At 45.0% G+C, this 13,879-nt stretch overlaps 1 protein-coding gene and 1 long non-coding RNA gene across 3 annotated transcripts in view; one reads left to right on the top strand and one right to left on the bottom strand.

Moving 5' to 3' along the window:
* Positions 1–26: 26 nt before the first annotated feature.
* LOC128405045 (uncharacterized) lies at positions 27–5,389 on the bottom strand. The gene is made up of 2 exons (XR_008328219.1): positions 2,831–5,389; positions 27–2,771 (listed from the first exon to the last, which is right to left on the bottom strand). It is a non-coding gene; the product is annotated as an uncharacterized LOC128405045 (long non-coding RNA).
* A 7,949-nt stretch (positions 5,390–13,338) lies between these two features.
* ESYT1 (extended synaptotagmin 1) overlaps positions 13,339–13,879 on the top strand; it is a 62,853-nt gene continuing 62,312 nt past the window's right edge. Inside the window, exon 1 of one of the 2 annotated variants that reach the window (XM_053371187.1) lies at positions 13,339–13,784. In XM_053371187.1, the coding sequence (XP_053227162.1) occupies positions 13,425–13,784 (360 nt within the window). In that variant the 5' untranslated portion in view covers positions 13,339–13,424. The remainder of the gene's footprint in view (positions 13,785–13,879) is intronic. The other variant, XM_053371197.1, reaches the window with a different exon arrangement.

Below are 13,879 nucleotides of genomic sequence, written 5' to 3'. Positions count from 1 at the left end.
TTACCAACAACGAAGATCAAATATAAAATCGGTATTTTAAATAGCATGAGATCAAAACTAAAATCAAACTAAAACAAGGAATATGTCAGAGCAGCAATAGTATAATTGGCCAAAATACACCCTCACTTTAAAAACACAAATTGTATCTCTGAGAATTTTGGGGGCAAACTGTGTTTTGTTTCCTAGAGTGCAATCCTATGCTTCAGTCTCACTGTGTGCTACAAGAGAGGAGCACGAATTGCAGTACTGCCGTGATTGTTTGTTTGTTTGTTGTTTTACCTGTCCTTCACCAGCAGATGCCATGGCTGGTTACAACAATTTAAAAATCAATATTAAAAAATGCTAAAACATATTACAGTCACAGGAATAGGGTGAGTCCTGAAAATGCAAATGTCAGGTGTCAAAGGCCAGGTGGAAGAGGTGTGTCTTCAGCATTTAGCAGAAGGTTCCTGGTGAAGGTGCAAGATGCACCTCTGTGGGAAGGGAGTCCCACAGTCCAGGGGCTGCCATAGAAAATGGGTTGCAACTACAGCTCCATCTGCCCCAGCCAAGGCACCAGGTTGGGGAAGGCTAAGCTACGAGGAACTGCCTCTCTGGTAGGATTGATTTTTAACAGCATTTAATTGGAATAACTAAGAATGCTGGGGATGTTGTGACATATCGCCATCCTCCCTGGGTGCAATAAATATAATGGTTTAGAAATATTAATGAATACTCAAAGCAGCCCTGGGGCCACAGATGTCTGTGCCGCTCCTTCGCATTAAAATAAGCTGGCAGTCTTGCAATACTCTTCTGCCACTAGATGGCACGATAGCCCTAGGGTGATATTTATTTACCAAGAGTTGGATTGAGAGCCCAGAGCTGAGCTTTCACCTAAGACAGAGTATTTTATAACATAAACCTGGCTCAATTCCAGATTTGCTTGTTGCATATTCTGTAATCAGATCTGCTACAGGCTTCTTCTAAAGGAAAGGGCACAGACCTGGTACATAAAAACACTTTGCGCCATGTAAAATGGAGCCACATTTGTTTTTACTGTTCAGCTGATGACTTATTTTGACCCCTAATTATTCTGTGCAAATTTAGGCTTCTAGTATTGTGCAGCCTGAGAATTCCAGCTGCTGCTGCTCCCGCTTCCTCCTCCTCCTCTTCTTCCTTAAAAATGCTTCTCTGAATAAGCAAAATGCAGCACAATCCTAACTGTGTCCAGAGAAGTATGTCCTATTGAATTCACTGGGGCTTACTCCCAAGTAAGTTGGCTTCAGATTACACAATGGTGAAGAACAGGTGCCTTTTCTGGCTGCTTTGGACTACAACTCCCATCAACTCAGCCAGCATGGCCAATGATCAGGCATGTAGGGAGTTGCCATCCAAGAATATCTGAAAGGCCCCACCCCTTGTCAGATCCTTATGGCTGAGAAGATAGGCTAGGTGTTGTAGGAAATCTCAAAAACCCACAAGGGGATTGAGTAAAATCCCCAAGTTAGACGGAACATCCTCAGGATCAGGAGGAAACAAAAGGGCTTGACTGAACATGCAGTATTGCATCCCTAGATACTCCCAGTTGCAGAAATTGGACATGTCTTTGCTTAGAGTAGCCATTGACACTTGGTCAAATGAATGGACACCAATTTTCATGTGCTGTGTGTAGATGCACATTTTAAAATATTAGTAGGTTATATCCTACTAACTCATAGTCACTAGACCCATTGATTTCAGTGATTCCAAGTACAACTTTGTTGGGTATACGATATTACCTTGAGTATGACTGATGTGTTATGTCACTCTATAATTCTACATAGGAATACTATACATCTCACTGTAGTGGGGAAGACTGGCCTGTGTGTTTGTGCTTAGTCTGCTGCCAAGGTGCTATCTGTTGATGGGCAACTTCAGTGCCCCTGCTCTTCCTTCTGTATCTTTCAGCCAGACCTGGAATGCACGGCCATTCAAATAGGACACCTTTGTACAGAGAACTGCCACCTGTCCTCATCCTAAGCCTCTGATAGCTCTGAAAATCGACAAGTGTCTTCTGTAAAATAGGACACCTGAGCACCTGATAGTTGCTGTTGTTCTTCTGCTAATGAGTGAACGTGCTGCCATTTCTCTTTCATCCCAGCTTTTTCCACATTCTGCATAATCTAAATAGGATCCATTTGTTTGTATATTTAGGTTACTTCCTAAACAAACAATGCAAAATTAAGAGGCAGTCTTTTTTATATATAAAAAAGAAGTATTTTCCCCCTATGGCTGGGAGTGCTAGGATGGGAAGCATCCATGTAATCCATCTTATCTTAGACACACACCAGTGATGCATCAGAGGAGCACCTTACTTGATTTAGTTCTTAGGGGGGAGAGATAGAGAGATAGAGAAAGAGGTTGCATTGGAAGTAAGCAAGGACACCGCAGGGATTTGAACCCCGTCCTAGAAACCAGGAGTGCCAACCACCAGCGCCTTTTGCTTTTTTTCTTTCTTCCTTTTTGCAATGCAACAAGGTGAAAAGCAAAACCTGAGAGAACACTCTGAATACAGAATGTTCTCTCAGGAAAAAGAAAACCCTTAAGAGTTATAAAGTTGCAGACAGAACACAACCGAGCAACGGATATTCACCTAGATGTGTTAAAGTCACAGAGTGCCATTTTGACTGCCATCAATTTGCAGGGCAGAAGAGAGAGACTGGTTCCAGTCTTAAAACTCTGCCTTTATGCTCGCCTTTTCGTTTGTCCCTCTGAAGTGTGAATTCATGGGCCTGGCAGTTCCTTCTGCTGGTCTGTGAAAAGCAATCTGGACTGATTAGTCTGTCCCCGGCCCATTCCCGTTCTTACTAACCTGACTTCTGCAGGAAGAGCTGGCTTCACCTGAGTGTGGTGGGCTCTTGGACAGAACTGTGAAGAGATCAAGCGAGGGGAAATTGAGAGGCCAGCACAAAAGGATTGTACTGAAAAAGATCACTGAATTGTGGAGTGCGAAGTACACTTGCCATTAAGGTTCCCGAAGGCTTGCAAAATTCTATTTCTTGTGTCACTGAGATGCACCTGGAATAGACTAGGGTCTTCAGCAGCCCTCCCCTCCAGACACAAAAGAGCAAAAACAGCAGGTTACCTAAAGTAGCACACTCAAGACGCAGGTGTCGCTCAATCCTGCACTGCAGATGTTCACTTGATGTATCAAGAGCTCTGACGCTGCCTCTTACTTGTCAATGGAGCAGATCTGCTTCAGGCGTAGGTAGCTCTGTGAGGTCTGTAAAAAAAAAGAGCTGGAACAAAACAAGGATGGCTGTCCCACCAAAAGATGTACCTTATTGTGTGGTGATGGCACAGGAAAGGGCCTCCCTTGCAGCAGTGTCCCGACAAGAGAAGTCCCTTCAGGTAGAAGCACGGAGAGCGACTGCATTAGGCTTTTGAGTTCGCGGCTCTTCTGAAAAAGTGATTGAATAACCAACATTGCTCAATACAAACTCTTTGTAATATTTAGTTTGCATATTGGATGTATTATTCCATTTAGAGCCTGCCTTTTCTCCAACAGGCTCAGGGTGCTTGAATGGTTCCCCTCACTGCAACCTGAAAGAATCTTTATACAAAGAGTTGCAGGCAGAACACAACAGAGATTTTCTCCTCAGCCAAGCACAAGATACTCACCTAGTTGACCTTCAGCCAGAAGACACACAACTGTATTGCTGCTATAATTACAATAGAGCATTTAGAGATCCCTTTTTAGTTATTAGTGCCTATTGCCCCTCTGATAATTCAAAAGTTTTCTTATAGAAGCTACAATTGCAGTTGAAGGTAACAAGAGATTACAGGCAAAGGAAGCAGTTTGCTACACCAGGTTTTTAAATATATTACCTTAGGAACAGAAGTACTGGCGAGGATCCAAATTTTAGTATTTGTCGGAAACCCAGCAACTATCAATCCTTTCATGCAGGTTTTGACCAAAAAGCCAATAATACAATTTTGGTCAAATTATTTTTTTAATAAAGTCTCAGCATTAATGGATCATGTTTCCTGCATTAAAGAGACATACATGTACGCCAGGCAAAGAAAATTGGGAGCTACATGCCTCCTTTATCTACAGGAGATAGGGGTACAGACCTCTATTCCAAAATGTTTCACAAATGTGGGTTATTATTATTTTGTGTTGGCCCACTCTCTGGTCATTAGTGGAACAATCAGCCACCCCCTTATGTACGAGTCAAAATGGCCAGAGCGTCAGGATTCATAAGATTTCAAATATTTTCTCAGTCATTTCAGCCTCACCATTAGCAGACAATATTTTCTGCCCTTTATGTACAGGAAAAAATGGTCACGGCTCATCTTTCCTAATTATGAATATGTATGTGCTTAAACGTTTGCTGGACTTTTTTTGCTCACAAATGGCCGACAAAATGGTGAAAACCTCTACTCACTCCAATGCCACCTCTACCATTGCCAAGAGTGGATCCACCCTCAAAATGCCTTATTTGCTTATTCACACTGAAATTAGAAAGGCAACTGTTACAGACAAAGGAAGTAGTTTGATGCATCAGGTTTTTAAATGGGCATTCTAAATGCATTACCTTAGGAACAGAATTACTAGCGAGGATCCAAAATGCTGGCATGTTTGGAACCTTCTGGATTTATACACATCTGAAGGAACAAAAACTCAGCAATATTCTGGCGACCCTCTTCTGCAGTTGCCCAGTAACTACAATTAGGTATAATACTCTCACCCTTGGTTGGTTGCTTTTTGCTGCTGCTCCTTGTGGCTTTCTCAGTTATTTCCCCCTTTTATGCTTCCCCCAGAACCAGTTCTTGATCCTAGTGGCTTCTAAACCTTTTCTGGTTCAGTAGTTATTTCTCTTTCCGTGCCTTCATTCTTTTCTAACTTCACCAATCTGAAGTGGCTCCTGGAATGCTTGTCAGTTGCCTTGATTCCCATCAGGGAAAAGGGTGGGAAATAATAATAATAATAATAATAATAATAATAATAATAATAATAATGCCTCTTCCTAGCTTCCCATGCCAAATGCCACCACTTTTAAGCCAGCTGCTCAAGAGGGTTTGTTATTCTACTCCTTGGAAGCCACATTATAAATAAAATGAAGTTCTGCCCATTAGTGAAGGAGGTTCTCTATAGTCCCCAAGACGCTATCACAAAATGGCTGCAAAGTATTTTTGTCAACAAGCTAACATGAAATTAGAAGGAACTATGTTGCCTTCTTCCCCCTCTGCTTTGCTCTTTATCACATGCACAGCCTTCTTTCCCCCCGGATCCCCCTCCCCTTCTCACTTCTAAGGCTCACCTGTGTTAAAATCTTCCCAGTCTTGGTTTTTCTAACTTCTGGAGCGAGTGGTCACAGACTAGATCCAGGTGCTCTTGGAAGAAGCTGGCTTTCTGGATCCATTTCAATCAGGGAAGTAATAGTACCACTGTATTCTGCTCTGGTCAGACCTCACCTGGAGTACTGTGTCCAGTTCTGGGCACCACAGTTCAAGAAGGACACTGACAAACTGGAACGTGTCCAGAGGAGGGCAACCAAAATGGTCAAAGGCCTGGAAACGATGCCTTATGAGGAACGGCTAAGGGAGCTGGGCATGTTTAGCCTGGAGAAGAGGAGGTTAAGGGGTGATATGATAGCCATGTTCAAATATATAAAAGGATGTCACATAGAGGAGGGAGAAAGGTTGTTTTCTGCTGCTCCAGAGAAGCGGACACGGAGCAATGGATCCAAACCACAAGAAAGAAGATTCCACCTAAACATTAGGAAGAACTTCCTGACAGTAAGAGCTGTTTGACAGTGGAATTTGCTGCCAAGGAGTGTGGTGGAGTCTCCTTCTTTGGAGGTCTTTAAGCAGAGGCTTGACAACCATATGTCAGGAGTGCTCTGCTTGGCAGGGGGTTGGACTCGATGGCCCTTGTGGTCTCTTCCAACTCTATGATTCTATGAGGGTTTAGGCCTGGTTTTGGCACAGAAACTGCCTTGGTTGCCCTGTACGATGACCTCTGTCGAGAGAGAGACAAGTGGCCCAGAATGCCTTCCATCAGCTTTGGCTGGTGGCCCATCTACTCCCCTATCTGGACAGGGATAGCCTAACCACGGTTGTCTATGCTCTGGTGACCCTTTATTGGGTTATTTTTGTTTTGTGTATTTGATATTTTATGTGAACCGCCCTTAGACCTTCATTTATAGGGCAGTGTAGAAAATAAATTAATAATGATGATAACAACTTCGGCAACAGAAACCCCAGCCTGTTCTTTTTATTAAATGGCTTTTCCAGTTGCCTTTTAAACGAAAAGCCTTCTATTTTCTGTATTTATTCTTCACTCTGCTTGAAGCAGACTTCATATCCACCTACTTGTCCTTTCCTGTGCTCCTTTTCACATCCAAAGATTTGTTGGTCGAAAGATATGTAAACTTGATTTCACCCCTCACATTCCTTCGTCTTAGTTTTCCCTTGGCCTTTCTAGTCATCAGGTGTTTTCGTTTTTCTTGATTCTCTTTAAAATCTTCATCTTGGTATTTTTATGAGTTTTCAGTTTAAATTTTGCTCGGCTAAGCTTTCTTTTGGGGGCTTTCTCAAACTCCATCATCTCTCCACAATTTACTCTCCCTGTTTTATTAGGATTAATTCTTTGATGGCCTTCTATTTTCTTCCAGCTTCCTTTAACTTAAAATTTATTGCCTCTCCTAACACTTTTTAGGGAGCCACTAAATTAAGATTTGTTGTATCTCTTTTTAAAGTTGTAAATAATAATTCGTCAGTGCCGTACGATTCCTTTGTTTACTTAAAAAATAAATATTAACTATAGTTTTAAAAAGAAATATAACCTAAGCTGGTTTTAGTTTCCATTTTAAACCTATTCCCCCAGCCTCCCTCTCCTAATCCTTCGGCCCATTAGCTCCTTCAGTTCTGACCAGTGAGAGGGCTAAAACCAGTACTATAGCCAGGGACAGTCTCACTCACTAGAATCTGGCTCGCTCCTTCCACCACCTGTTGGTCATAAAGACACATAAAAAAGTCCCTTAGCCAATTAATACAGTGGATACAAATGTGTTTGTTTTCAACATGGGATCATTGCTCATGGGTAAGAAATTAGTGCCCACCCCACTCCCTAATAACAAGGTTGCTGGGGTGCCAACTTGAATAAAATATTGGGGGGGGGGGTAAGCTATTCCCTACATAATCAATCACATGACCTGGCACACACACACCATTTGAATGGCAATACCTATCAACTTCTTTGGGGGGGGGCAGTCTCCAGCGGCAGAGCTTCAAGATCGGGGGTGGGGTGGGGGTGGAGAGCAGGCGGGGGTGTGACTGGCGCATCTCGGGGGCGTGGCATTCGTCCTGGGGGCATGGTGCGCCGCATGCGGGGGCGTGGCATCCAGCGCAGGGGGGACCAGCCACTATGGCACCCCACCGGGATCATGCCACTGGGGGCGGTGCGCTCCCCCCTACACCCCTGTTCTTCCGCCAGTGCTAGTCCCTTCAAATATTTTATTGGGGAGGGGGCTTAAGAGGGGTTAGCTCCTAAGTTGGGGTATGTGTCATTCCTGGATCAATGTCTTTTGTTACTTGGCTATGTGTAGCACCTGCTGTGCCTTTGAACGGCATTTTGCCCATGTATCACACTGATCTGAGCATTAAAGATTTTGGTAGACGCTGCAACCTGAGTTCGAATTCTTCATTGAGTGGGAGACAGGAAATTCTCCTCCACAGCATGCTTTTCTGGAGTTTCTCCTGACCCTTCCATAGCCAGCTTTTGGGAGGGGTGTGTGGGTGTCTGTACTCTTCCCTTTCCCTATAACAAGATGTTCCTCCCATCATTTCTACCTGGTTGTAATTGAAAGTGGCAGCATGAGCAAACATCTCCTAAGGGATTGCAGGTAGAAAATTGTCTTCTAGCTTTTATTTTTTGGTTGCTTGGAAATACTCTGGAGAAGAAGGAACCTAGACAGCTTTGGGAAGATGGGGACCTTCAGTCCTTGCAACCTACTGGGAAGAGTTGTTGAGAGCATTAGGCCTGAGTTGTTTTGGTTTCTTTGAACAAAGAATTAACATCACTGACACTGGTGTTTTTATTGCTGACTTGCTCCCGACTCCTGCTCCCCAGGGTCCTTCCCAACCAATTGGAGACTGCACTGCTATGCCCGCCTTTGCTCCTCTCACTTCATGCCTCTCCAGGTCCTGGGGGAGAGGAGGCTGTCACAGCAGGAGGGGAAGACACCCTGGCTTCTTCACCAGCCTGAGCCATCTCTGCCTCTTGGCCTCCGTCCTCCCACTTTCCTGCTTCAGCTTCTGCTTCCAGACTTCTCTCTGCCACAGACTCTCCCTGCTCACTAAATCCTGTTACCTCTTCAGCTTCCAATACCACCTCCTCCCCATCTGTTCTCTCTTTTTCCTCTGACCACTCACTCTTGTCCCACCACCACCGCTCCCCGGGTTTTGATCCTTCTTCCCTTGGGGCTTCCTCAGCTGGTGCTTCTCACGATTCCTCTGTGTCCAGCCAGTCCATGACACTAATCGTGTGGCAATTTAATACAGAACTCTGAATTTCATTGCCAGTAATATTTGATGAAGACCTCAGTAAGTGGCATCATTAATGGTGCTTTTTCTTGTGTTGTAACAGTGTTCTGGAACGGTCTGTAATTTAGGTTAAACAGTAAAATGGGTAAGCCAAGATGGCCTCAGCTGCCGGCTGTGTATTTAAAAAGCTTCTTTGCTCATCCTGTGATATCTGCTCAGCAAGTAACAGCTACTCTGTTGCACAAAAAATGCTTTTAGCAAGATAAGCTTATGAGAAATGTAATCAGCTAATGCAGGAAGTATTTATTTATTTATTTGTTCCTGCCAAGCACCACATGAATAGTCTATAAATGTGCAAAGGGAATGGAGCCTGATCCTGTGCAGAAATTAGGATTCAGTGCCTTAGGGGTGCACACCTCACTCTGCATAAGAATAGGGTTACTGATGCGCAGGGTGACCTTGGGAAGAATCCTGTCCCTTTCCTGTGCTTTCCTTTTGCTTCAGACAGCAATGACAATGGAGAGCCTTGATGGCTGAGCAAACCAAAGCCCTCTTTAGCTCTGTAACGTCTGTGTATTCTGTGGCACAATTTCCAGGTCACAAAAGTAAAAATGTGGACTTCCCTGGGATCTGCACCACCTTGTAAACCCAAATAGGTTAGCCATGGGGAGAAAACACGGTGGTGTTTTCATTCTCCCCACCCCTTACTTCAAATCAGACATAGGCAAACTCGGCCCTCCAGATGTTTTGGGACTACAACTCCCATCATCCCTAGGGATGATGGGAGTTGTAGTCCCAAAACAGCTGGAGGGCTGAGTTTGCCTGTGCCTGCTTCAAGTCTAGTGTAGGTAAGGAAGGAGCCCAAAGAATCCAATGCAGAAGCGGCCTTAGTAGATGGTAAGCAGAGACCGTGGTGTTATACCACAATAGTAATCAGCAGAGCAAAAGCAAGGTACATTATTGCCTAAGATGGAAGATCCAAATGCTACAGACACACACACACACACACACACACACACACATTTTTCAGTTGGAATTCCACAAAATAAGTCCCTGCACGAATGTGTGTGTTTTGATGCATTAGTCTGTTCATCTCTGCACTGCTCTGTTTGCTACCTTTGCACGTGTAAAATTGACCTGCTTCCTGGCAGGACCGTGCCAGATAAACAACTGCAATATAATATACCAAACATATTATCATTGTCAAGGAGTCAGTTTAGACCTAGGTTCAAATCCCCACCCAGTAATATGACACCCAAATATCAAATGTATTACTGTATCATTCCTTGGCAGAATAGTAAGACAACACTCCCAAGCGGCAGGTCAGTGTAGCTCCTATGAAATTTGTAGGACTTAATTTTGCCCGTTTATATACCTTTTTTGCGGGGGGAGGGGAGGACTCACTAGAAAAGTGGTTCTGAAGGGATGTGATGCATCACACTGGTGTGGTGGGAGAGGTGGCAAGTGTGGCAGGGAGATTCAAGGACAATCAATATTGTATTTTAGGAATAATTCATGTTCTTATGTAGCTGCATTGTTTTAAACTTTCTGTATGTCCCCATGATCATATTATAAAGTAGTTGTGTTCTATGTTATAAATCTTTTTGTTCTCCAATGTATTTCTTATCAATAAAAAAATTGGTGTGGCACAAGCAAATTTTTATTCTGAAATTGTTGCCCAGAGAAAAAAGCTTGAGAACCACTGCATTAGAGGAATGCATACAGCTGTTTAGCAAGCATGGTGTCAGAAGCTTCCTAGATGATGAGAGCAATAGACATGGAAAGAGGATGCTGTTGGACCACATTTGTTTAAAGAACGGCAAGAGAGATTATTTCTGAAAATAAAGGTGCAGATCTTCAAGCCTGTTTCAGAAGGTCTTGCCCCCTCTTCTCCAGCGTTTGTGACCTGCGCATTTGTACCTGGTAGTAAGGAAAACAACTTTTTATATGAATTTTTGCTCTATTATCAGTGTGTTCTGAGCCTCAGTGTCCTGCTTAAATTAAACCTTGCTTGACGGAGCACGAAGAAGTCGCACAAATCCCCATGGACAGTATTTGTATTCATAATACAGTGTTACAAGCAGGCAAATGCATCAGTCTTGGGAATTCAGATGTAGGGAAAGTGTGTTTGTTTGTGTTTCAGTAAGTAGCAGGGAAGTGGGAAATGACACCGTTGTTAGTGTGGGGGTGGTGGGAAAGAGGAGGAAATGTACGCAGAGCTGCAACATGCAAATAAGATAAAGCCAGTACAGTTTGCCTGATAAAATATAAATTGTTATTATGTTTTTTGTAATTGGACATTCAGCCCTTGAACTTGCAACTGGTCTATGGAACCCATCTAGAGAATTCACCAGCATTAAGGACACCCATCAACATGACCTTAGAATTTTACCACAAAAGTTGTGGTTATTTAACATAATCACATATTTTCTCTCGAATAAGGGGTGTAGTAGAAAGCTGAGAAGCCACACTGAAAAGGGTAGAGCCAATGAAATGAAAACTAATTGGAATATATACCTCGCCAAGGATAGTTTTGAGCGCTTTAAAAATTTGGTTACTGAGGTTTAAAGAGGAATGTATTTATTTCATTGATTTTTTAAATGAAAATCAGTGGAAATATACTCAGTAATGGAGGTCCCTGAACAGTTTACAGAATTGGACTTTAAATGAAGCCTCAGACTCCAACTAGAAATATTGATCTCACTGAATTCTCATAAGTCTAAACAAGTGTTGTTTAAAGGGAGAAGTTCTCTAACTTTACAGAGAGGGTATTCTAGAGGCTCCTCATGTCACACTTCATGTTTTGGTTCAAAACTAAATGAGATTTACATTAGAATTATGCAAAGGCAACAGATGTGCTTTGGGCACATTTCTAAAATACCTACAGATACAGGATCGCCTTCATGAATCCAGAGGGGATAGCAAAGTTTGGACTGACAGCTAGTGGTTAAAATGAGGCAAATATTGACAAGGCCCTCAAAACTGTAGCATGCTGTATGGATATATTTAGACTTCGTTTTTAAAAAATGAGTGTGAAATTAAAACATTTGTATTAATATAAGCACATGGTGCTGAGGAAAGTACAATACCAATGGCCTATTCAGTCATTTCCTTTCTCTCAAACTCTTGAGTAGCTAATTTGAATAACATTCCAAACTACACTTTTATTTTCATATACTGTAATTCCAGAAACAGAAGGATAGCTCTGGTTAATGGCTATAAAGAGCAAGTAAGCAAGATTCAACGCCATCTAGAAGTCTTGCTACACCGGAAAAGAGAAGTGTAAAAAGATGAATGTGGCTTCTTGAATCACAGTGGGGGAAATTAATTCTGCACACAATAGTCACTATTGCACTGCACAGGGACAGAGCCCTCCAGATGTTGCTGGACTATGAGTCTCATCATTCCTCCTGCTTGTCTTGCTGGCTGGCGCTGATGGAAGTTGGAGTCCAGTAACATCCAAACTTCTTGTGAGAAAAGCAATGACAAACCTAGACAGCATCTTAAAAAGCAGAGACATCACCTTGCCGACAAAGGTCCGTATAGTTAAAGCTATGGTTTTCCCAGTAGTGATGTATGGAAGGGAGAGCTGGACCATAAAGAAGGCTGATCGCCAAATAATTGATGCTTTTGAATTCTGGTGCTGGAGGAGACTCTTGAGAGTCCCATGGACTGCAAGAAGATCAAACATCTCCATTCTGAAGGAAATCAGCCCTGAGTGCTCACTGGAAGGACAGATCCTGAAGCTGAGGCTCCAATACTTTGGCCACCTCATGAGAAGAGAAGACTCCCTGGAAAAGACCCTGATGTTGGGAAAGATGGAGGGCACAAGGAGAAGGGGACGACAGAGGACGAGATGGTTGGACAGTGTTCTTGAAGCTACTAACATGAGTTTGACCAAACTGCGGGAGGCAGTGGAAGACAGGAGTGCCTGACGTGCTCTGGTCCAGGGGGTCACAAAGAGTCAGACAGAACTAAATGACTAAACAATAACATCCAAACACCATTCACACACGGTGCCTCACCTTTGTTGCTGCTGTAACACAGGTGTGCATTGCTTTGATTTGTAGAGTTTGTGAAGAGTCTGTGTGTGGGGAGGATATTATTTTTGTTTGTTACTATGTTATGTATTTTTGTGCTTTTTTATTGTAAACTGCCCTGTGCTCCTCGGGTGAAGGGCAGTACAGAAATGAACTAACTAACTAACTAACTTTCTGACAGTAAGAGCTGGTCGACAGTGGAACAGACTCCCACAAGAGGTGGGGAATTCTTCCTTGGAAGTTTTTAAGCACCTGTCATGTATGATCTTGTTAAGATTCCTGCATTGCAGGGGGTTGGACTAGATGACCCTTAGGGTCCCTTCTAACTCTACAATTCTACGATTCTCTGAATGGGCTGGAATAGGGCGAGGAAGCTTTGCGTGCTGGTAATGTGCTTGGAAACTTTGTTTTGGAACCTCTTGTAATTAAAAGCAGCAGCAGCAGCAGCAGCAGCTCGACTTGCGCTCCTCTCTCCCCGCCCAAGACCCAGCGGAGCCCTTCGAAGAAAGAAGGGTCGGTTCTTCTGTCCGCGGGGCGTGTGGACAGCGGCCAGCCCGAAGGAGCCGCAGCCCGAGAGAGAAAAGGGGGCGGGGCCAGCCTTTCGTTACTTTCTTTCTCTCGGAACGGCAGCCGCCCAATCGGAATGGAGGGGCGCGGCTTCGCTCCGCAGCCCGGCTCCTCCCCCTCCCCCTCTGCCCAATCACGGGGCGCGGCGCCCCGCCCAGCCTCGAGCTCGGCTCCGCCCTCGGAAGCTCGCCTTCCAATCGGCGGGCGGAGCGAGCGAGCCTCGTTCCCGGACTGCAGCAGCCGCGGGAGCTGGCGAGTTGCTGGCTTCGCCGCAGTGCGAGACTCGCGGGTTCGTGTGGCGGGAGCGCCATGGAGCGGGCCCCGGAGCAGGAGGCGGCGGCGGCGGCGGGGGTGCCGGATCCGGGCGCGGGGGTCTCCTCGGGCGGCTCTCGCTTGCCCGGCGGCATCGGCTCGGCGGAAGCCCTGGCGGCGCTGGGCGCGATCGGGCGGCGGCTGCTGTGGCTGCTGCCGGTGTACCTGGCGGGCCGGGCGGGGCTGAGCCTGGGCTTCGTGGTGGCCGGCGTGGCCCTGTACATGGGCTGGCGGGGCCGGCGGATGAGCAAGGAGCGGTCGCTGCGAGCGGCCGGGCTGTTCCTGGGGGACGAGGAGGCTGCGCTGAGCGCCACGGGGCTGGGCCGAAGCCTGGGGCAGAGCGAGCTGCCCGCCTGGGTAAGAGCTGGGCTGTGCCGTTTTACAGGGGGGGGGAGGGGCTCCGGGATTCCTCCCCTTGGGAGTTCCCCAGGGAAGAAAAGGAGCAGCAGAAC

Source organism: Podarcis raffonei, chromosome 2 (genome assembly GCF_027172205.1).
Source record: "Podarcis raffonei isolate rPodRaf1 chromosome 2, rPodRaf1.pri, whole genome shotgun sequence".
Classification (NCBI taxonomy): domain Eukaryota; kingdom Metazoa; phylum Chordata; class Lepidosauria; order Squamata; family Lacertidae; genus Podarcis; species Podarcis raffonei.
This window is presented reverse-complemented; position numbering and strand designations above follow the sequence as displayed.